This window comes from Felis catus, chromosome A2, assembly GCF_018350175.1.
Source record: "Felis catus isolate Fca126 chromosome A2, F.catus_Fca126_mat1.0, whole genome shotgun sequence".
Classification (NCBI taxonomy): Eukaryota; Metazoa; Chordata; class Mammalia; order Carnivora; family Felidae; genus Felis; species Felis catus.
In genome coordinates, this window is record NC_058369.1 from 2,689,885 (window position 1) to 2,712,752 (window position 22,868).

Sequence of the window (22,868 nt, forward strand, 5' to 3'; positions counted from 1 at the left end):
GGGGCGTGGCCGGCCACGGGAGCGCGCGCGGCGGAGGAGGGCTCCGGGAGGCCGCGGAACAGCGACCGCCGCCATATTAAGGAGCGCGGAGCCCGGGGTCCCGACAGCGGCGGCCGCGGCCGGACCAGTGGAGCTGCGGGCGGCAGAGGCCGGCGCGGCGCTGCGCCGGGAGAGACGGGGTCGGCGGAGCCAACGGGGGACCGGAGCGAGCCAGGTGAGGCGGCCGGGGTCTGAGGACCCGCCCCCCGGGCCCGAGCCGCGACCCCCCGAGCCGGGCGGGGCCCGACGGCGGCGCGGGCCTACCCGGGGGTCCCCCGACACCGCGCCGGCGGCCGGGGCTGCGGCCCCCGCGCTCGGGGCCCCCTCCAGGAGCCGGCCAGACCTCCTGAACGCCGCCCCCCAGTGCCCAGCTAGGCCCGCGGTGACCTCAGCATCTCGCTCCCGTCTTCACCCCCAGATCCGGCCCTGCGTGACCGCCCCAGCCCGAGCCACCTGCGACCCGAGACCTGACCCCCCCCGCAGCCGGCGTCCGGGGTCCGCTTATAAACGGGGGTCGAGCTCTGTCTCCTTAAGCCGGGCGTTCACCCCCGAAAATAGCCATTGATCACCTCTGGCCTGTCAAACCCGCTTCCTCCAAACCGGGACCGTCCCAGCTCAGGCCCTGCCCAGATTTCGGCTGCCCCCATAGCTGTCACGACTCAGCCCGGCTCGAACCGGGCCCCCTCCCCCCATCCCAGTAAAATACAATCTGAGCCGTGTGGACCCTGAAGCGAGTCGACGGAGGTGCGGGGACCCTGTGGTCCGGGCTCCCCGTCGTGCTCGCCGCTCCCCTGCCTCTCGCAGGCCCGGCTGCTTCAATGCATAAGTGTCCCCTTGCCCCCAGCCCTCCCAGCCCCCATCCAGCCGGAGTCAAGCTCTCCACCTGGGCCCTGACCCCACCAAAATCTGAGCCCGGCTGCGCCCCGACCCCGGAACATCCTGCCTCTTCCTGTGAGCCCAAGCCCCGCCACCCCGGAGCCCCCAAGTGTGGAATGTTTCTCCCCATCAGAGCGTTTCCCCCTGCTGAAAACTGCCCACCCGTGCCCGTTGGTCCTGCGCTGGCTGGGCCCACCCCCAGCCCAAAGCCTGAGACCCTCCGCTCTGCGGCCTGGACCCGTTTAGTTTTTCACCCGTTCTTTCCCCCACGAAATCATCCCCTCTTTCAGGCGCCTGTCAGGCTGGGAACTGGTCCCCCTCCCACCCTTCCCTCCGGTCGGCAGAGTGATGACCTCAGGCCTCTTGCTGGTGAGGCTGCACCAGTCCCCCCCCCCCCCCCCAGCTTCTTACCACGCTTTGCAGGAGGATGATTTGCCCGAAGAAAAACAACCCATCACAACATACCCAGCTGTGCCTCTTACCCCAAATTGGGGACACGTGAGAGGGTGTTTGAACTGTAGGGGGTTGGGTGGTCTCTCCTGGAGGAGGTGGGGGATTTGCACACTAGAAGCTGATGAGAGCCTCTGGGGCCCGTCCCCCGAGTGGCGCGCTGCCCCCCAGCCCGCATCCCAGCCTGTTCATCGTGCAGAGTTTCTCGTGGGCCGTCTTGGCCCCTGGTGCCGAGGGCGCCTTCCGTGTGAGCCGAACCGGCCCGCGTGCCTTGCGAACCTCAGAGTGTAAGCAGGTGTGCCGGCCGCCGCATGGCACTTGGCCGAGCCAACGAGGACATGGGCTCCCCCCCCCCCCCCCCGAAAACAAGGGCTCTGGTGTTGGGACAGCTCATGGTTCAAGGGACAGCTGCCTCGCTGGGTGGAGGGCAGTGTCCAGGGAGTTAGCTGTGCTGCCCCTTTGCCCCCTGGGACTCTTCCCCCCGGGAAATCTCCGACTCCCGTGCCCTAGCCGGTGGTGGCGGCTGTTTCGGGCCAGGGGAGAAGCGCCTGGAAGCAGATGGAAAAGTGATGAGTCTTCAGAAGCTGGTCGGCCTGGGTTTTCACACCGGGTCCTCTGTTTCAGCAGGAAACGTCCGCCACTGTTACTTGTTGGGGCCTCTGGTCTGGCGGGGTCTGGATACCAGGGACTTCTGGGTTTGGGGATCCACAGGAGCGTTGGTTGTGGGGACCTTTTTCAGGGTAGCACTGAATGGGGTGAGGATCCAAAATCATCCTGTTTGAGGGGCGAGCCTGGAGACTTGAGCCGGGTGTGAGCATCAGGGGACTTGGTGTTTTAGGAACCAGCAGGATCGCGGTACCCTTGTAATTGTCTTCCGGAGACCTGGGTGCCGTCTGGGGACATCTGTGGTGATCGGGACAGACGCTGATTGGGATCTGTGATCTGGGGGTGCTCCTGGCATCCAGTGGGTGGGGTCAGCGACGCTGCTGCCCCACCCCACCACCCAGTGCTCAGCATGGCCCCAAACATCAGCAGTGTCGAGGGGGGACCGTGAGCCCTGTGAGGGCAGGGATTCTGTCCCCAGAGCCTGCGCGGTGCCCCGGTGAGGCTGGAGCGTGAGAACGCTGGCTCGAGTGGGTGCTGGAGGGCGGGAGGGACTGATGGACCGAGGGAAGGGTGCGTTTGGCCCGTCCCGGGAGCTGGCACCAGGGGCCGGTGTCCTGCAGAGCCGGGAAGGGACTACTTGGCCGCCCCTCTTCGGCCCAGCATCTTCCTGCCGTCCAGTTTCTGAGCCACCACAGGCCGCGGTGGCCTCCGCCTTGTCAAGTCCACTGTCACCACGCGGGCCACCTCTCGCTGCACCTGCCCGAGATTGGGTGCACACGGAGTGGCCGCGGACGCTGGGTGGTTTGGAGCCAGGCGCGTGCGGCAGCACCTTCCTTCGGTGGCCAGACGCACGTTGAACGCTGGGACTCCTTCCTCGTGTGGCGTTGACCTTCTGGTCAGCTGTGGACAGCTGTGCATCCTCGTGTCCTTGGCAGGTGACCCCTTTCTCCTCCTGTGGCGTCCTCTCCTGATACCGGGGCAGGAGCACGCGGGACGTGCCGCCGGCCCCGTGCCATCTAGTCCTCGAGCGCCGTGCCTGACACGTGCACCCTCCCTCCCCCCGAAAAGTGGACTCCGCTGTCCCCTGGCTTCCTATGTCTTCCCTTCAGGGAGCAGCCTCCTTTCCGTTGTTTGTTTGCTCGACCTTTGCTGGTAACGGATCTATTCAGATACGGTCCCCTCTCCGTGTGAGTTACTGATTTAAACTGTGCAATTGAGAGGTTTTCGGCCTGTGTACCCATCACCAGATGGATTCTGGAACATTCTCACCACTCCAGACAAGCCCTCTTCCCGTCAGTCGTCAGTCCCATGCCCTTTCCGGCCCCTGGCACCCGCTACCCCACTTCGTGTCGGGATGAGCCCGTTCTGCACGTTTCACGCCTGCGGACTCACACCCCGTGTGGCCTCTCGCGTCCGGTTCCCTCGCTGAGCGTCGTGCGTTCGGGGTCCGTCCGCGGGGCGGCGGGGGTGGGGGACTCTCGCTCCTGCTCGAGACCAGGTGACGTTCCCGTGTGTTGGCCGGACACGGTATGTGTGTCCACTCGCCAGTTGGCGGACGCTTGGGCTGTTTCCACCTTTTACCTGTTCCGGTCAGAGCTGCTACAGACAGTTGAGCGCAGGCTCTCGTGACCGTTGCTTTTGATGCAACTGAGATGCCGCTGTGCTGTCTGCGCGCGTTCTTGCTGGGCACGGTTGACTCCCTGTCCTCGTGCGTTGCTGGACCCCGAGGCTGGCTCCTGAGCTCCAGCCCCACGGGGCCAGCGCCAGTCACCGTTCCCTGGGGGTCCTGCCGGCACCTGGGGCGAGTTAGCCCCGAGGAGGTCACGCTTTCCTCTGACCGTTCCCTCCCCCAGCCTCACGTGGGGCCCCTCGTGCCTGTTCCCCCATCCTCTCAGGACCACCTGCTTCCCCACCCGGACCGGGCAGGCACTGTCGGGTCCCCCTGGGTCCCCCCTCCTCCACACGACACTGCCTTCAGTCCATGAAGGCACGTCTCATCCTGTGGCTCCCTCTTCCCTGGCCTTCCCCACCTCCCCACCACTGGCCCAGGAGACCGTTCTTTGGGCCTTCGCTGTCCCTCTTCCTGCCCCCAGCGCTCTCCTTACACCCGGCCTCCCCAGACCTCTGTGCGCTTGTCTAAAGCACCAGACCCCTCCAGATCCTCCTGCCCTTTTTTTTTTGCACATGCTCCTTCCCGGAGTAGATCGGGCCCAGAAACCACCGATTTGTGCAGGAGGCGTCAGGTTGTATTTGCACAGTGTCCTATGATAGAGATAAGGAGAGGCCGGGGGTGGGGGGCGGCGGTGACGGAGGGAGCAAGGGAAGGGGCAGACTGCCACTCGGAGGGGGTGCCTCCACTTACCCAAGGCCGCACGGCAAGAGAAAAGTCAGCGCTGCTCTCCTGAGCCTGAGGGAAGCCACACTTCCCTCTACAGATTCCCCCAAACCGGGAGCTCTCCACTGGGGGCAACGTCCGGGCGTGTTTGTGGTTGTCACGCTGGGGGTGTTCTGGCATTAAGTGGGTGGGCCCGGGAAGGCTGCTCAGCCCCCTGCAGTGCCCAGAACGCACCCACCCCCTAGAACATGCCTTAGGGTTAGGGTTGGGGTTAGGGTTGGCGGTCCCTGCCCTAAACATACTAGGTTTAGGTCTTTGTTCTGCCCCCATCTAGGACCCATAGGTGGGGTCCCTGGTCAGACATGTTGAGGAGCACTTTCTGCTGCTCAAGGCCGCCTGTGAGGGGGTGAGCTCCCTGTCCTTGCAGGCATGCAAGCAGATGCAGTTGTGAGGGGCTCATCTGAACCCCTTTAAGGCCTGGTCCAGCCTTGAGATCTGGCCCTGTGACGTAAACCGCAGTTTCAGTCGTGTAAATGATCGTAAATCGCCTGCTGCTGTTGCCGAGTTGTCCCTCCCTCACGTGGGGTTTGCATCCTCTGGGCTGCTGCCGACCCCAGTGCCCAGAGGTGGTAGACGAGAGGCTTCACCTTGGGCACTTCTGAGATTTAGAGCAGCAGGGCTCACCCGGGGTGCCAACGGTGTGGCCATTTCCACGGGGTCAGAGGGGAGAGCCTCCGGTCCAAAGGCCATGTCCTCTAGACCGTCAGCCCCCGGAGGGCGGGACTCCTTGGTCAGCCCCAGGGTCTGCCTGCACAGAGCGGGGAGTAAGCTTTAGCTGAGAGAACGGATACACGCATGGGTGCTAGAATGTGTTCTTCGGGGGCCCCCACCTCCAGGCCTCCCCAGAAAGAACTTGCCTCTGGTGGTGATTCACATCAGCCCCCAGAGGGGAGGCTCGTCGCTTCCCTGTCGTATGTGTTAGGCTCAGCCCCCCCTTTTTTTTTTTAATTTTTTTTTTTTACGTGTATTTATTTTTGAGAGAGAGGGAGACAGACAAAGTGCGAACAGGGGAGAAGCAGAGGGGGAGACACAGAATTCGAAGCGGGCTCCAGGCTCTGAGCTGTCAGCACAGAGCCCAGTGCGGGGCTCGAACCCACAAGCAGTGAGATCATGACCTGAGCCAAAGTCAGACGCCCAACCGACTGAGCCCCCCCAGGCGCCCCGGGCTCAGCCCTTTTTGATTCCAGCTCCTCTGGGCTTTGTCTTTGGTGTCATGAGACGTGACGGACCGCTAGCCCATCGTGTTCCCTCCACGGGGTGGGAGCTCTCTCTTCAAAGGGCCCATTCTGTGCATCAGCTATTGGGAGTGCGAGAGCCTGCGTTCTGGGCCATGTCTGAAGGCCACGGCCAGCCCTCCTGCCTCCAGTAGCCCCATTTCTTTTTATTGACGACAGTCTTCCCTCCTCTTGGAGGAAGATCCATTCTCCTTACCTGCAGCCTCAGTGAGGGAAGAGAAGGGGCCCCACCTGGCCACCCGGCCGACAGCTGCGGTCAGGAGCTCACTGGAGCAGCGGCCGCCCAGGCACCCCCCCACCCCCGCCCCCCCGTGCCATACAGCCCACACACACTGCGGAGGGAGGAACAGGAAGCTGGCACATGGGGGATGTGTTGTGCACCTGTCGCTGAGCCCGTGGGATCAGCCAGCACCTCCTAGCATCTCCTTTGAGTCAGGCACCCTCCTAGCTGCTTCGCGGAAGTCACGTCCAGTGTTAGAGCAACACAGGTGGTGTTACCCATTCACCTGCTTCGGAGAGAAGTTACTGGGCCGTAAGAGTGGAAGCCAGGACTCGAAGCCAGGTGTGTTCCTCTCTGAAGCCCCCCCTTTTCCAGTGTACCTTTCTAGGGCTAGATGGTATTTGGGTTTCCTGTAGTGGTGGGGGCGGGGGGCTCGAGGGCTGGTCCCCAGCTTGCCTGAGCCGAGGCCGGGACAGCAGAGCCAGAGGCTCCCACGCGAGCAGAAAATTGGACGAGTCCTCCTTCCAGTTGGGTCTTTCTCATGTGCTACTTCCTCGGTCCCTTGGAGAATAGCTGAGAGTAACACATCCGGGCCCCAGGCCCCCCACGGGAGCCTCTCCTCTTTCTCAGGAGGAAAGCACCGGAAGCTGGGTAGTCTGGGAGCACCTGTCCCCCCCTCCAGATCTCCTGCCGTCTCCGCCTGTATATCTCTCAGACAGGTGCATGTTCCTCAAGGTTTCAGGGGCCCTGTGAGAGGTTGTGCCCCCTGGTGACCGTTCCCAGGGAGTCCCCAGCCATCTATCAGTAAATCCCTACTTGGGGGATGGTTCCTGCTAGAACGGACCAGCAGATACGCACCCGTGAGAGGATGCCCCCTCCAGAGCAGGCCTTTGAGCTCTAGGTGGCCGGCTTGCTCGGGTGCTGGGCCTGGGGACCCCCTCACCTGGGGGGGCGTCGCGATCTGAGCAGCCATGGGCAGGCGGGGTGAGCACAGATAAGTCCGGAGCCGGACTTGCCCGGGTAGGACCCAGCCCCCCGGCCCGCCAGCCGCGGTCCTCCTCTGTGAGGTGGAGGCGGGACCGCTCGTGGGACACAGTTAAGTACAAGGCCTCGAGCGGTTCTGGCCCGCGGAAGGCCCCAGGCGGGACCCGCTGCCGTCATTGTCCCACAGGGCCGGGAGCAATGTCCTGTTCACCTAGGACCCCGTAGCGCCCACATAGGACGTAGCCGAGTGGGCGTCCATAGGCTGCTTCCTCGTACCCCGTGTGGGTAGCCAGCGCCGCCTGACCTAACTGGCCGGCTTCCCCTCCAGAAGCTGGAGTTAGCTGCACCCAGGACCACTCTGCCGGGACACGCTGGCTGGTGTGGAGGACGTCTGGTCGTCGTGACAGGGAGAGCCTCCGGTATAAACCTATTTTATAGGTAGTCCCATCCAGGCTATAGTCACCCTCGAGATACTGAGTCACGAAACGTTTCATTTTTCCTGGGGCTTCCTGAAGAGACTTACAACATCTAAGTGCAGGAGAGACTGGTTTTTCAAGATGAGCAAGACTTTGAAGGATGTGAAATTTGGCGAGCGGAGAGCTTCTGTCCTGGGGGCCTGGGGCTCGGCCTGAACTTGGCGGGGGGGGGGGGGGGGTGCAGCCTGGACCCTGCCGTACCAGGCCCAGAGAAGAGGCCGTCCGTTTGCATGCCCTGCTCCTGGGGTGCCCTCCACGGCTGCACCCCTGCCGGGGGAGGCTTCGGAGGCGATCGCGGGTGCCTCGAGCTCGTCATCGGTCCTTGCTGACACCAGGCCTGGCCCGTGTGTCCCGTCGTGTCCCTCATCCGCTAGCCTCCCTGGCCCGGCACCGTGAACGTTCTTTGGGGGCATCCTGGGCACTGAGGGCACTGGGCAACGTCCCCAGCCCCCACCTCCTCGAGGCCAGGAACGTGACAGTCGTGACAGACACATGTGTCGACGGACAAACGTGTCCCCAGACGCTGCCCAGTCTGAGGGCCCCCGGGTCACACCTGGAGTGAGTGCCTGGTGGGCGGAAACCGTGGGAGCACCGCGGCCGCAGGGCTGGCCGGGCGAGGCCACGGGCTGGCGGGCTGCGGAGGCGGCAGGACGGTGCCACGGCCTGCCCTGCCACTGCCGCTGGGCTCGCTCTCAGGGAGGGCCGGCGATGCCTGACCCTCGCGGTAGCTGTGCGGGAACCTCACTGTCCTGTGAGGCGGCTGGGGGGGGGGTGGCGCCTCTGTCCCGGGAGAGCAGGCTGGGAGGCTGAAGGCTCGTCCGAGGCGGTGGCGGAAGGTGAGCTCTGGGGGCCGCGGTGGAAGAGGAGGCCCCCTTCCGAAGGGCTGGCGTGGTGGGCGGGCGAGTCCCCCGGCGACGGTGCCCTGTGGAGGGGACAGTGGCAGCGAGGGGCCCAGGGCTCTGGCCCCCCTCACCCGACACAACACCAGCCCGCCCGGTCAGCAGGGCGGCTCGTGGCTCCCTTCCCACCTCGGCTGGGGCTCGGCCCGGGTGGGGGAGCCCGGCCGCCGGGGGCCTGCAGACGGTCTGCGCACGGCGACTGCTCGTTAACGGGAGAATCACCGCACACCACACCCGCGGACGTCTTACTAGGAAATTCTCAGACTAGGGCAAGGGCGGTCGAGTGCTCAGTGCGCCGCCTGGGCCGCCGGCCGCGTCCATCCCGCCTCCGCTCTCACGTGACACAGAATCCAAGAAGTACATGAGGCGCCGGGGAAACCGGGCTCCTTCCTCTCTGTCCCCCACCCCCGGACCCCTCCCGAGAGCTGACCTGTGCTGCTGGCGTGTTCCCCAGCCTTCTAGAAGCAGCTCGTTGGCCCAGTGCTGCCGTCACCTTTGGGGGGGGGGGGGGTCCGGCCGACCCTCCTGCCGCCTCTCGTGGGGACACGAGCCTCACCGTTTGCTGTCACACGCGGCGCTGCCTTTGTGTTCGCGGTTTTGCACACGCAGCCCGGAGTTCCTCCGGGGGAATTCTTAGAAGTAGAGAGAGTGCGTCAGAAAGGATGTGCGTTTCAAATTTGGAAAGCAGCTGCCAAACTGCCTTCTTCGAAGTCAGGTTTCAGCTCCTGCCAAGGAGCACGGGTGCCTGTCTCCTCCCTACGCCTGCGCGGCCTGGCGTGCGGGGCTGTGGGCCGGGGCCCTGCTGTCCGCGTGGGGCCTGCCGCCTTCCAGCTGCACGCGAGGGTGGGCGTCTCAGGAGCGCTGGCTGTGTTCACACCCTTCACGTCAGTGTCTCCCGTGGGTGGCAGGTGTTTTTTTCCGCTAGTGTCTTTTTTTTTTTTTTTTTTTTTTTTTTTTTTTTGAGAGCGAGAGGGAAGAAGGGCAGAGGCAGAGAGAGAGGAGAATCCCAGCAGGCTGTGCACTGTCAGCACAGAGCTGAACCACAGGACCACAACCTGAGCCAAAGTCAAGAGTCAGGTGCTTAACCGACGGAGCCCCTCAGGTGTCCCTGTGTCGTCTTTCTAAATAAAACCGTTTGTGGTACGTCTTCCCTCGTAGACGCTTCTGGTCTCTCCTGAACTGTGGCCTGGGCCCTGCCGTCAGTGAAACAGACCAGCCCTGCCGGCCTCGTGGGGAGCCCCCCCCCCCCCCCCGGGGACATCAGCACGGTGGCTTTGGTCTGTGACTGGGGGGCCGTGGTTTCCATTAGAAGCTCGTCGGGGCTGAGAGGTTTAGCCCACAGTGTGACCATTCCCCGTGGTGAGGCCCCTCGTTCCCCCAAAGCCCCGCTGGCCCTGAGCAGCCCTGCTCGGGGAGAGCAAGGCAGGGGCGGTCACCGAGCATGTGGACCGAGCGTGGCCTTCACCGGTGCCCCCCAGGGCTCGCTGCCTGGCGGGCGGGCGGCAAGCAAGGCCCCAGTCAGGGCCCTCGAGGGTTGACTCCGCACACAGTGGCCGAAGGAAGTCTGCTGCCTCTGTGACCCTGGTTTACTCGGGACAGCTGACTGGCCCGACTCCGGGAAAGTACCCGCTGATGGCAGAACTTACCAGAATGGAACCATGACTGTTCCTCTTTATGCCCCTTCTTCCCTGCCATAAACCCCACCCGGGATGCTGGTCCTCGGTCAGAGTGGACGCTCAGCTCTGGCTCCCACGTGGCCCAGGCTCACCGTTGGGACTCCGTCCTCTGAATGGGAGTCTGCAGCCTGGACAGAAACTCGTACGGCCATGCTGCCCCAGGAGTGGTCACTGTGCCGAGGGCACACCTTGGGGTTCATCCTGGGGACTCGGAGGTGGGCTGGAAGGGGTCGTCCCCCCCCCCCCCCCCCCAGCTGCCAGAGAAGTGAGGGAGGCTTGAGGGATGCAGCCATCAGTCACTGCTGGACTCTGTGACAGAGGAGCGAGACTGGTCTGGGGACCTTCTGCTGGGACTACAGGGCACGTGCAGGGGGAGGGGGCCGATGGGCAAGAAGGAGGTGGCCGCCCCCACAGGCTTACCCGAGATGTGGGCAGGGCTTTGCTCACAAAGCGGGAGGCCCGCCGTCTGGCCCCATGGGGACGATGGGGCCGGTGGACTTGAGAGGAACTCCGGGCCCAGCGGAGGGAGGACCCTGGGGGCAGGTGGGCACGGGGAGGCGGGCCTCGGGGCAGGGGCTCCTGCCCGTGACCCCACGTGAGCCTGCAGCGCCGCTGCCCCTTGCTCGGCCATCCCAGGTTCGCGTGCACGAGGCGATGGTGCAGACACACGGGTCGTGAGGTCGCGCACGGGGAGCATGGGATCAAACGTGCAAGCCCGCTAATGTGCGTGGTGTGGAGCACACCGTGGCAACTAGCGGCCACGCGCCTGTGCCTCTGAGTCTCACCCAGCAGGCTTGGCTCTGGCTGAGTGTCCGTCCGGCTTTGGGCCTGGGCCACGCCAGGCTGGCCGTGTCCCATAATTGCGGGGTGAGGGTCGAGGACTCAGTGGGCTCGTGCTGGTCCTTCTGCCCCGTGCTCTGCACGGTCTCCACCACAGGCCTAGGAACCCGTCCGAGAGGCCATCTGGGGCTGTCGAAGATAGGACGCAGGTAGGTGGGCCTGAGGACCTCGTGGTGTGGCCACGCCTGGAGAGGTGCGAGTGGTGGACCCCCAGGCTGGTTCCCTCCCAGGTGACGCCGAGCTCACACTGCCCCCAGGAGTCTCTTTTCAAAAGGGCGGACGTTCTCTTTAGTCCACTCTCTATCTCTGTGGACGGCACTCCTCTAGGGACCCCCTGTGAGCGGGGACACACAGGACGTGTCCTCCTGCGCCTGTGTTCTCCAGGTCCACCCATGCGGTGGCCGGTGGCAGGGCGTCCTTCCTTTCCGAGGCTGGGTCACGTTCTAGTGTGCGGGTGGGGCGCGTCGGGTTTATCCATTCACTCAACCTGTCGACAGACACTTGGGAGTCTTTCTCTCCTTGGTGATTACGAACAACCTAGAATAACGCCAGTTGGAGCTTTAGGGGACTGGTTTCTGTGCGGGTCTGTTTCCTTTCATTCCTCCCAGATGCACACCGAAAAGTGGAATTATTGGGCTACGTGGCCCTGTGTGTGGGGGACAGAGACAGAGAGGAGCCTATGGGGGCAGGGGCAGGGAGTCAGTGTTTCCTGGGGACGGAGTCTCAGCTTGGGGAGATGGAAAGTTCTGGAGACAGATGGTGGGGGTGGCTGCACGACTGTGTGTGCTTGAAGCCGCTGGGCTGTGCACTTAGAAATGGTTAGGGTGGTACATCTTATGCGGATTTCACCACAATTCTTTTTAAAGCAAATGTTGACTTCTCCAGAGTGCTACCCCTCAGGATTCACAGACTTTTAATTTTGGGCCAGCCTTCGACTTTCTGGTATTTGATCTGTCGTGAACCCGGGCTCCAGACAGAGCAGTAGAGCTCGCGGTGGCTCGCGGTGGCTCTGAGTGCATAGGGGGTCTGGGGCAGGGGGAGCGGGCGCATCGTGAGGAGCTGCAGCCCTCTGAGCCCCCTCTCTGCCAGGCTCTGTCCCAGAAACACTTGCTTCAGGCCCCCCCCATTTGCTCTGCGGTGCCCCTGGGGGAGGCAGGACTGGTGAACGTTTCATGTTGGTTTCTGGAAGCAGCCACTGGCTGCGGGCCTGTGTCCAGCCCCGCAGTGAGGAACATCCTCCTCCCAGAGGTGGCCACTCGCCCCCACCCCCCTTGTGCTGGAAAGTGCACCGCCCTTCCCTGCGTCCAGGTGCTTTGCTTCTAGAACATTCTTCCGTCTCCCCCCTTCTCCTTTTCAGAGAAGCCTTCCGAGCTGGGCTGAGCCCAGTGGGAAGAGGGTGTGAGCTTTACAAATTCTGAATGGGCAGAGTTGAGCTGTTGAACCCCATCCCGCGTGTGCACACCCAGGTGCCTGCAGCTTGAGGACTGTGGCCCCGTTCGTGCATTAGGACAGAGGCTTCCTGGGGCGTCTGGGGGCCTCAGTTAAGCATCTGACTCTTGATTTAGGCTCAGGCCATGATCTCACAGTTCATGAGATCGAGCCCTGCGTCAGGCTTCGTGCTAATAGTGTGGAGCCTGTTTGGGATTCTCTCCCCCTCTCTCCTTCCCCTTTTCCCTTCCCTCCCCCTCCCCCTCTCCCCCTCTCCCCCTCTCCCCCTCTCCCCCTCTCCCCCTCTCCCCCTCTCCCCCTCTCTCTCCCTCCCCTCTCCTCCTCTCTCCCTCCCCTCTCCCACCTCCCCCTGTGGGTGTGTGCACATTCTCTCTCACTCTCTCACTTAAACTTAAAAAAAGAAAAAAGGATATAGAAGCTTCCTCATTCAAGGAGGAATCCTCCCAGGGACCACTTTGATGCTTGCCCAGCCCCCACCTCGGGGTTGGACATGGTCTGAGGGTCCTCGGAGGGTCTGAAGCAGGAAGGCGACATGGTGGGTGCATGGGAAGGAGGGTGGCCGGAGGGCAAGCTGACAGACTTGCACTAAGCAGGACAAAGGCCGGGAGTCCTGGCGGAAGGTCCCTCAGAGCAGCCGCCGTCCTCCCCGTCGCAGCCGCCGTCCTCCCCGTCACAGCCGCCTGTGGTTTCCACGGCCTGTGGGGTGTGCCTGCCCCCCCCCCCCCGCCACCGGGCTCTTGGGAGGAAGTGGAAGGCCTTGGCCATCACCGTGGAGTTCGCTGTGGTCACCGGGCAGTGGAGGGGGCTGCTGCCCACCGGCACTGACCTCTGCTGCCCTTCCTGCCCCAGGCTGACCCGGGCCGGCTGACCTTGGCCGGCGGCCTGTGCCTGCCCTGCGTCGCCATGGACCAGGACTATGAGCGGCGCCTCCTCCGGCAGATCGTCGTTCAGAACGAGAACACGATGCCCTGCGTGAGTACCGGGCGCCCTGCCCCCACTGGCGCCGGCCGGGTCCCGGGGTGGCGGGGAGCAGCCTCTAGAGCAGTGGGTGCCGGGCCGACGAGAAGCACGTCCTCCCGCGGGCCTCCCAGTGGCAGGGCCACACGCCAGGGAGTCCCCTCCTCGGGCTTCCAGCGTGCCTCCTGCTGCTGGGGCCCACAGGGACGGTCAGCTTCCAGACCCCTGTTCCCCGGGGCCACGCCCGGGACCGGCTGCAGGGACGAGGGAAGGTGAGCTGCTCTCCCAGTTTCCAGAGAGGGAGCCGAAGGGCCTGGGGTCTCAGACCCGTGGGGCGGGCCTGACCGGGCAGAGCCGTGGCGGCAGCTTGAGGTGGCCCTGTCCTTATCTGCGGAACTCAGCAGGGTTTGGGGAGGCCTCTTTTCCCGGACCCCACCCCTCTCAGCCACGCCATCGCGGGCTCCTGACGTGTCACGGGCTGTGCTCACCGCTCTTCTCAACGCTCTCAGCTCTGTGCCGGGCAGTTGAGGCCTTCGCCCGTGCTGTCACAGGGCCACGCTCGGTCTGGGGGTCCCGTTGAGGAGTCCTTGCCTCCCCAGCTCCTGCTGTGGCCGGCAGTCCTCGCCTTCACGTCCCCCTCTTCTGTGTGGGTCTGTGTCTCTGACTCTTAGGACACCAGGCGTAGATTTGGGGCCCGTCCCACCCGGGGTGGCCTCGTCTTAACTGGGTCACACCTGCAAAGATGATGTCGAATGAGGTCACATTCCGGGTGCGGGGGTGGGGACGGCTCGAACTTCAACCCGTCCTTCTGGAGGATGGGGGGGATGTATGTAGTCCAGCCCCCCGCAGGTCCCTTAGAGGGAAAGGACCCTCCTGGGACAGTTCAGAGGGCCGGGCCGGTTTCCTGGGAGCAGGGCCCCCGCGTCCGTGCGCCGGCTCCGGCGGGGGAGTCGTGCTTCTGTGGGAGACCGTCCTTGCCTGACGGAGATGGGGCCCGAGGAGCAGCGAGGTGTCGGGTCCGTCGTGGTGGCTTAGAAGCGAACAAAGCCCCGTGGCGGGCGCCTGTGCTCTCGGGCTGCCCCGTTCTTGAGAGTGTCGCCTCCCCAGCTGGGAGGATACACTGAGGCCCGCCAGCAGCGTTCCGGCCCCCGCGGCTCGCGTGTCAAAATGTTTCACCTCGGCTGCTCCCGGCCAGAGGCCTCGCGCGAGGGGGCGGGGTAGGCCTGGCCCGGGGTCTGAGAGGAGAGGCTGGCCTTGGCGACGCGCGCTGGGGGGCTCTCAGGCACCAGCCCCGCCCTGCCATCCTTCCAGGTCGCAGAGATGCGGCGAACCCTGACGCCCGCCAACTCTCCCGTGTCCTCCCCCAGCAAGCACGGAGACCGCTTCATCCCCTCGAGAGCCGGTGCCAACTGGAGCGTCAATTTCCACAGGATCAATGTGCGGGCCGCGCGGGGGGGGGGGGGGGGGGGGGAGGGGGCCGGGGGCCGGGCGGGCGGCTCCAGCTGACCCGCCTCCTTTCCCTCCCTTGCCCGCAGGAGAATGAGAAGTCTCCCAGCCAAAATCGGAAAGCCAAGGACGCCACCTCGGACAACGGCAAAGGTCGGGGGTCACACCCTGTCTGGCCCCCTGCCCCCCCCGCCCCCTCCCCCAGGCCTGACAGAGCACCCCCCACCCCCGCCCACAGATGGCCTGGCCTACTCCGCCTTGCTGAAGAACGAACTGCTGGGGGCCGGCATCGAGAAGGTGCAGGACCCGCAGACGGAGGACCGAAGGCTGCAGCCCTCCACGCCTGAGAAGAAGGGCCTGTTCACGGTGAGCACGCCCTCCCTGCCGGCAGCGTGCAGCACAGGCCCTCTGCAGGCTGCCCGGCCCGGCCCCCCGCGCTCGGCCTGTGCTCACCCCGGGAGCCGCCGGGCCCCCTGCCTCGAACCGGGGGCTTTGCTGCTCCAAAGGCGGTGCTGGGGCAGGCGCCAGGTGCACGGTCCCGAGGCTGGGGGCAGCCGTAGGGCGGTGTCGGGAGGAGCCTGGCTCGGGTCTCTTGACCGAGGGCCGGCAGGCTGGCGGCCAGCGGGGCAGGGGGAGGCCGGCACCGGGCAGTCGCTGTCCAGAGGAGGCCTCAGGCGTGAGGCCTGCTTTGCTTCTCTGGATCCCTGGAACCCGGGCCACGTCTCCGACCCGAGTGCTCGCCTCGCACTCCGGCCTGGCCACCGGCAGCGCGGGGCACCAGGGGCCCCGGGTGTGAGGTCCCCGGGCTGTGCGGCCGAGGCTCTGCTCAGCTGGGGTCCCCCCTCCCCTGCCTCCAGTATTCCCTCAGCACCAAGCGCTCCAGCCCCGACGATGGCAACGATGTGTCTCCCTACTCCTTGTCCCCCGTTAGCAACAAGAGGTGGGTCTAGGCCTGTGGGGGCTGGAACAGGGCAGGTGGGCAGCCAGGCGGCGCTTGGGAGCCTAGCTTGGACCTAGAACTGCGCACGGGGTACAGAGGCGGCTCAGGGGGGGACCTTCCTCAGTGGGGACGCGCTTCAGGCTCAGTGGCGCTGGGCCCAGACAGGGGTGTCAAGGAGGGCTCCCCGGAGGAGGTGCCGGGCAGAGGGCGTGGTGTGGCTGTCAGAGCTCAGGGCGGCCCAACGGCCGGCGGTCACCACCCATAGCTGTGGGGTCACGTGGGTGGCAGGAGAGCACGAGGGGGAGCCCACAGGTCACGCCAACGGCACCCCACGCGGTGGGCTCTCCCTGCAGTCAGAAGCTACTGCGGTCGCCACGGAAACCCACCCGCAAGATCTCCAAGATCCCCTTCAAGGTCCTGGACGCGCCAGAGCTGCAGGACGACTTCTACCTGAACCTGGTGGACTGGTCGTCCCTCAATGTGCTCAGCGTGGGGCTGGGGACCTGCGTGTACCTGTGGAGCGCCTGCACCAGCCAGGTGGCGCCAGGGAGCCAGCGCGCGGGGGTTGGGGGGGCTCGGGGGACTTTGGGGACTTTGGGGACCTCCGGGGCCGGGGTAGCACCCCTCTGCCCTTCCCGGGGCCTCCCCTCTGCATGCACGCTGACCCGGGCGAGGTCCCCGGGCCCGGCCTGGCCAGGGGACCCCCCTGAGGGCCGCTTCCTCGGTGGCGGTCATCAGCAGCCACCCCACCAATTTGTCAGAGTAGCTGCCGGGGTTCGAGGCCTGCTCTTCGCAGTAGGCTGTTTTTGGGAATGAGACCAGACGCAGGCCGGGTTTCAAAGGGGCAAGTGAAGCCCCCTCGGGGAAAGGGCCGCCCCTCTGCTCCCAGCAGCCTGTGGCCTGCCCCGGGGCAGTGGGGGAGGGGGACTTGAGCGCCCGCCCCATCTCTGGGTGGTCAGTTATCCCCATGCTGGCGTGTGTCCCCTCCTGGCCCACAGCGTCCCAGGCACCCCCGGCCTCGTTGCCCTGGTGTTCGTAAGCCAGCGAACGGGTGCTTGGGAGGGTGGACAGGTGCACGGACAGGTGGCTGTGCGTCCGCGCCCACCGACCGCTTCCCCTTTCCCCAGGTGACCCGGCTCTGTGACCTCTCGGTGGAAGGGGACTCGGTGACCTCCGTGGGCTGGTCTGAACGGGTCAGTATGTGGGCCCCATCCCCTAGCCGGGCGGAGTCAGGGAGATATGACCCAGTCTTGCTGGCAGGGGCCCTCCCCGGTGTTGAGGGGGCTTTGGGGACCCAGAGGGGCCAGCAGCCGGCCTGGAGGTCACTTGTCTAATCTCTGGGAGTCTAATCTCCACCTGCACCCCTGCCTGTCCCCAGCCTGTAAAGATGGTTATGGTGACTCTGGGTCAGACTTGGTCCCCTGCACGCCTCTCCCCGCCCCCACAGCTGGCGTGGCAGCCGCAGATAGAAACGCACAGGTGTTTAGCCTGCGTGTCTACTGGATTTTGACAAACCGGTGCGCTTGTGTGACCGTTCCCCCAGAAAGTTCCAAGGAGGGGTGTCCTTTTGGTGCAAAGAAACCTGTAAAGACACGGCCCCAAGGCCCTGCGGTGAGGAGGTGGAGGGAGAGGTCCCCATGCCTGGGCCTGATGCCCACTCCCTCCCCCGTGTGCTCGGTCCTAGGGGAACCTGGTGGCCGTTGGCACGCACAAGGGCTTTGTGCAGATCTGGGACGCAGCTGCAGGAAAGAAGCTGTCCATGCTGGAAGGCCACACGGCACGCGTCGGTGAGAAGCCGCCCGCTTCCCGGGGGGCAGGTGTGATTCCCGGGGGCGAGGCCTCAGCCTCCCTTGCCCTCTGCCTGGCCTCCAGGGGCGCTGGCCTGGAACGCCGACCAGCTCTCGTCCGGGAGCCGGGACCGCATGATCCTGCAGAGGGACATCCGGACCCCGCCCCTGCAGTCAGAGCGGCGGCTGCAGGGCCACCGGCAGGAGGTGTGTGGGCTCAAGTGGTCCACGGACCACCAGCTCCTCGCCTCGGGGGGCAACGACAACAAGGTAGGCACCGCGGGCCCCTCGCAGCCCTGGCCTCGGCACGGAGTGAGGGCCGTGCGGGTTCTTCCCCCGGGGGCGGACTGTGGTGGCCTCCGGGGCCTCACAGCCACTGCCCCCGCAGCTGCTGGTCTGGAACCACTCGAGCCTGAGCCCCGTGCAGCAGTACACGGAGCACCTGGCGGCCGTGAAGGCCATCGCCTGGTCCCCGCACCAGCACGGGCTGCTGGCGTCTGGCGGTGGCACGGCTGATCGCTGCATCCGCTTCTGGAACACGCTCACGGGGCAGCCGCTGCAGTGCATCGACACGGGCTCCCAGGTGTGCAACCTCGCCTGGTCCAAGCACGCCAACGAGCTGGTGAGTGCGGGGCCGGCCAGGGAGGGCCTGCGGGGACACACGCGTGCGCCTCCCTCCTTGTCGCTAGACGGCCTCCCGAGCCTCTCCGCGAAGAGCCAGGGGCAGAGGAGCCTGGGGGTGCGGGCAGGAGGCGGGGGAGGCAGGAGCCCTGGCCCCGCTGAGGCCTCTCAGGGGGTCCTGAGTTCAGCCAGGCCCCCGCCACGCCACCCTCGTCGTGCAGACCAGAGGTGCCTGGATGTGCCCGTCCTTGACCCGGACGCCCACACCCCCAGACGCCCACACCCCCACACCCAGTGCCCGCCAGAGAGGCTCCCGGGCCTGTTAGGCGCCATGTGTCCCACTCTGTCCAGTCACCGACCAGAGTGCGGGGAGCAGGGGCTGTGACCGTGCTCTCTCTACCTCGTCACCTATGGCCTCTGTACGTCACTCGCTTGGCGAGTCTGAGGTGCCGGCTCAGATGTCCTTGCATCTGGGCCCCGGGCCTTGGAAGCGGGGGGCCCGGGTTCCGACAGCACTCTCTCCGCCCCCCCCAGGTGAGCACGCACGGCTACTCGCAGAACCAGATCCTGGTGTGGAAGTACCCGTCCCTGACCCAGGTGGCAAAGCTGACCGGGCACTCGTACAGGGTCCTGTACCTGGTGAGTCTGCCCACCCCCCCCCCCCCGCCCCGACCCCCAGCCCCCGGGTTCTGGGAGACGTGCTGTGGCCGCCCAGAAACCACTGCCCTGAGCCCCGAGAGGCAGCGTGCGGCCCTGTGTCGGGGTTCCGCGGCCCGGGGGGCCTCCAGGACTGCACAGCAGGGCGGGCTCCTGTCCGCCAAGGTCACGTGGTACCGGCGGCGGGAACCTGCTGTGCTGCGCCTCTGCCGTCCGTCCCTCCCTTCAGCCGGGTGTCTCTGGAGACACGCGCGGAAAGAAATCTCTGCGGATCTGGGTCCCGGCACTCCCGTGATCGCTGAGCGTTTCACCAGACCACCAGCTGTCAGGTCTTGCAGAAAGGTCCCCTCTCTTGCAGACCGCTCGATTTCTTTTTTCTTTTCGGAAGAAGACGTCTCGTGCTTCAGCCAACATACTCTTTGTCCCGTCATGCAGAAGAGCGTCTCCGGGTGGCGGGCGGGAGGGAGGCCGCCTGGGGTTTTCCCGAGAGTGCTCCGTCCGCGGCTCTGTCCGGTGGTGCCACGCCTGGTTCCGCGGTTGTCTGCGAAGCGCTGCCTGCGGGGCGTAGAGACAGTGGGGGTCTGTCTCCTTCCGCAGGCCATGTCCCCTGATGGAGAGGCCATAGTCACTGGTGCTGGGGATGAAACCCTGAGGTTCTGGAACGTCTTTAGCAAAACCCGTTCGACAAAGGTAAAGTGGGTCGGTATCAGTGCCAGCTGTTCCCCTGCGCGCGTCCCCTCGCCTGTCCTGGGGGCTTCCCCTGCCCACCCCCCCACCCCCCCCACCCCCCCACCCCCCCACCCCCCCACCCCCCCACCTCCCCACCTCCCCACCCAGCCCCGTTCGTTCTGTTGGCCAGCATCTCCCTGGGAATCTACTCTGTGGCCCCCCGTGCCCCCCCCCCACTCCTACATCGCTGCACATCCCCCACCATGTGGCACAAGGCGCTCAGAGCCTGGCCACCCCCTACGCGCCTCGGGGTGCCGGGGAAGGTGCCCACGCAGGCTCCTCTGGCCCAAAACGTCACGTCCCCTCCAGGCAGAACTTCCCAGCCCGGTGCCGCCCGGCGCCCAGCCCCGGGGGCCTGGCCGAGCGGCGGGCACTTCCAGAGAGGTAGCCCGGGGGGCCGCAGGCTCAGCGGTCCCTCCTGTGTGCCCCGCAGGAGTCCGTGTCAGTGCTCAACCTCTTCACCAGGATCCGGTAAACCCTCGGGCCTCTCTGTCCGGGTCGGAAGAGCACCGTCTCTCCTCGGCGTTCACGGACCCTCCCCTCTCCGGCACGCGGTCCCCGGAGGAAGCAGCCGGGGTGGGGCGGGGAGTCGGGCCTGGAGAGACCCCGAAGATTCTCATTAAAGCCTGATTGCGAACCCTGGCAGCCAGTGTTTGGGGCGGGGGCACGGCCGGGCACCAGCAGGAGAGGGGCTCCCGCTCCCTGCACGCTGGGCGGCCCCGGCGGGGACCATCCGTTCGGCCGCTCTGCTCGGAGCACGACGGACGCCTCCTGGGACCCAGCCTGCTTCTGTTCACGTCCATCGCTGCGTTGTCGTCGTCGTCCCATCGTCCTCGTCGTCGGGCCTGCATGCTCTTCCTGAAGCACGTGCTCGCCACCGCCGCTGCCTTCGCCCACGCCTGCGGGACAGACAGCCGGACGCCCGGCCGGTCAGCTGAGGCTGGGCAGACGGCTGAGCTCGGCCCGTGGATCCGAGAGACACATCCAGCTGCCCGGCGTCTCGGCAGCTGTGCCCGTGACTCCACAGGCTCGGCACGGCCTCCGGGGCAGGCTCCGTGCCAGGCGGTCATCTCGAGATGGACTTCTGCCCGAGGAAGACGAGTCAGGTCCATTCGTTGTGTCGTGCTCACCCCAACCCCCCACCGTCCTGTCACTGCCGGGTCCCAGCCAGGGAGACCCAAGGGCAGAATCAACCCTGAGGGCCGGGTCCTCCTCCCCGGCGCCCCCCGCACGCCCAGGTCGCCCCGTGGGGTCCCGACCCTCTGTTCCGTTGGCTGTGGGGCGGCTGGGGGAGGCGGCCCTCCCCTCACGTCCTCTGCTCTGTCCCCAGCTGCACCTGGGCCCATCCCCTCCCGCCGAGGGAGGAAAGAGGGCCTGGGTGTGGCCCGGGACCTGAACGGCAGGCCCCTGTCCCTCCTCGGGTCGGTGGAGGGGTGGGTGTACTGGCACGGCGGAGCCGGCGGAGCGGGCCCGGGCTAGGCTGGGGGCCAGCAGTCAGGGCCGGGCCGCGCAGATCCCCTCCGCGTCCCGGTGGCCTTGCGCTCTTTCCTGTCAGCCGTGTGTGCACGTGTATATACGTACTCGTGGCTTTTGTTTAGGTTTGGTTTTGTGTTTGTGTAGACGGGTCCCAGGAAAGTGGAGGGGTGGTGGGGGAGGAGCAGTGGCTCAGCCACTACAGCGGGACGGCTCCCGGCTCCCGACCAGCTGAGCCTGCCTGAACTGGGCGGGGAGGGGGGCTGCCTCCCAGCGGGGCCGGGCCGGGGACAGCGTACGTAGATGTGTGTTTTGATTGGTCGAGTTCTTATTTTTGTTTTGAGTGGTTTTTTTAAGAAAACAACCCCGGCTCTGTCGCGCTGTCTGTCGCCTTGTGCCCTGCGGGAGCCCGGGAACCGGCTGTGCTCGTGTGGCTGTGCCGCCTGGGAGCTGGGACAGGGAGGTGCCCGGTGCACCGCTCGGGCCTCGAGTGCGGGGACGGGCGCTGGGAGTGGAGCGAGCCTTGTTTCTTGTCAACCGCAGCATCGTTGTCATTAAACCGGTTGTGGGTTTACGCACTGCTGGGGCTGGCTCTCCGTCTCTCTGGTCCCCAGCTGGGAGGGGTCCTGCGGGTCTGCACGTGCCCGGGGCCGCAGGCCAGCCTAAGTGTCACAAACGGGCACAGGCGACTCGCCCTGGGCGAGCTGGCTGCGGAGGAGTCTCGCGGGCAGGCTGAGAGAGGTGCCCGTGACCCTGGCTTCGTGGTCCCCCGGGGCAGAGGGCATGGGTGTAGCCAGCCCTCGTGGCCCAGCCAGGGCACGGCCCTGCTGTAGGGGAGAGGCACCCACTCCTGGCTGCCATCCGGGAGGAGAAGGGTGGGGCCGGAGGCGGTGGTCTGTGCCTGCACAGAGGAGGGGAGGGGCCGGAGGAGACGGGGGGCCGTGGGACTAGGGGCACGGGGCCACATGGCAGCTTGTGGGTGGGGCAGGTGCTTCTGTCACCTCTATCTGGCCGGTGGGGAAACAGGCCAGTGGGCGGCGTCACTGGCCCAGCGTGTCACACGGAGTGCTGGGGGGCAGGGGGTGGGGGGTGAGATTTGTTGGTTGACCTTCAGGTGTAGCTTTTGTGAGAAAAGGGAAGGGGTGTGGTGGTGGTGGTGGACGAGGGGCAGGCAGGGGCAGCGAGTGAGGGGCAGCCAGAGGGGGAGCTGAGGACTCGGCGGGGACCATGGAAGAGAGAGATCTGGAAGTGCTGGAGGGCAGCAGGAGGTCTTGGGGGTGGGGAGGAAGGCCAGCCCCGGCCAGAGTGGGGGCAGGACCTGGCAGGTCAGGGGGCCCCAGGGGTCTCAGAAGGGTGAGCCCCCTGCCGCGAGCAGGTGCCCACAGCGGGCATGCACCCCGGCCCCTCCCTCTAGGTGAGGAGCCCCGTCTGGGACCGTGGGGACGAGAGAGACCGGACCACAGCACCTGCCTTCGTGGGCCTCCGCTGTGGCAGGAGTGGGACGGGACGGGGAGAAGCCCGTGTGGCTCTCAGTGTGACAGGTGGCGGAGGCCCTAGAAAATGTCATCTTCGAACCCGAGGCCCAGTGGAGCCTGGTGTTTGATCAAGGGCCCAGAGAGCAGGGGGCACCAGGGCGGAGAGCACAGTCCCCGCACAGGCTCTGGAGCAGAGCCTGTGAGGGGAGGGTGGGGAGCGGGTGGGGCAGGGCAGGTGGGGCCTCGGGGGCCCTTGGAGTTCACGTGTCTGTTATGTGGTGTATCTTGGAGCATATGTCGGTGATGTTTAGTACGTTCACGAGGTGGTGCTGCTACCGTGTCTAGTTCCAGAACATTCCACCACCCCAGAAGACGACCCGTCCCCATCAGCTGTCACTCCCTGCCCCCTCCCCGGTGCCCGGCCCCCACAAACCCCCTTCCCGTCTGTGGATGAGCCTGTTCTGGACGTTTCACATAAATGGAATCACACCCCGTGTGGCCTCTGTGTCTGGTTCCCTCCCTGAGCGTCGTGTGTTCAGGGTCCTTACGCCGGGCGGCGGGTGTGGGCGCTTCACTCCTGCTCGTGGCCGAGGGACGTGCGTGTGCGCGGGGGACACGGTCTGTGTCTGTCGTGCCAT

At 65.8% G+C, this 22,868-nt stretch overlaps 1 protein-coding gene across 2 annotated transcripts; it reads left to right on the top strand.

Annotated features, from left to right (window-relative positions):
* On the top strand, positions 1-22,724 carry FZR1 (fizzy and cell division cycle 20 related 1). 2 transcript variants are annotated; one of them, XM_023243685.2, is made up of 14 exons: positions 1-214; positions 12,995-13,117; positions 14,414-14,539; positions 14,638-14,701; positions 14,787-14,914; positions 15,406-15,488; positions 15,842-16,025; positions 16,616-16,681; positions 17,173-17,275; positions 17,361-17,545; positions 17,664-17,897; positions 18,431-18,535; positions 19,151-19,252; positions 19,716-22,724. In XM_023243685.2, exons 2-14 carry the CDS (start codon positions 13,049-13,051, stop codon positions 19,755-19,757), a joined length of 1,491 nt encoding a protein of 496 aa, XP_023099453.1. In that variant the 5' UTR covers positions 1-214; positions 12,995-13,048; the 3' UTR covers positions 19,758-22,724. The 2 variants fall into 2 exon arrangements, with proteins under 2 accessions (XP_023099453.1, XP_023099455.1); XM_023243687.2 differs by having other exon boundaries at positions 19,151-19,243.
* Positions 22,725-22,868: the final 144 nt, after the last annotated feature.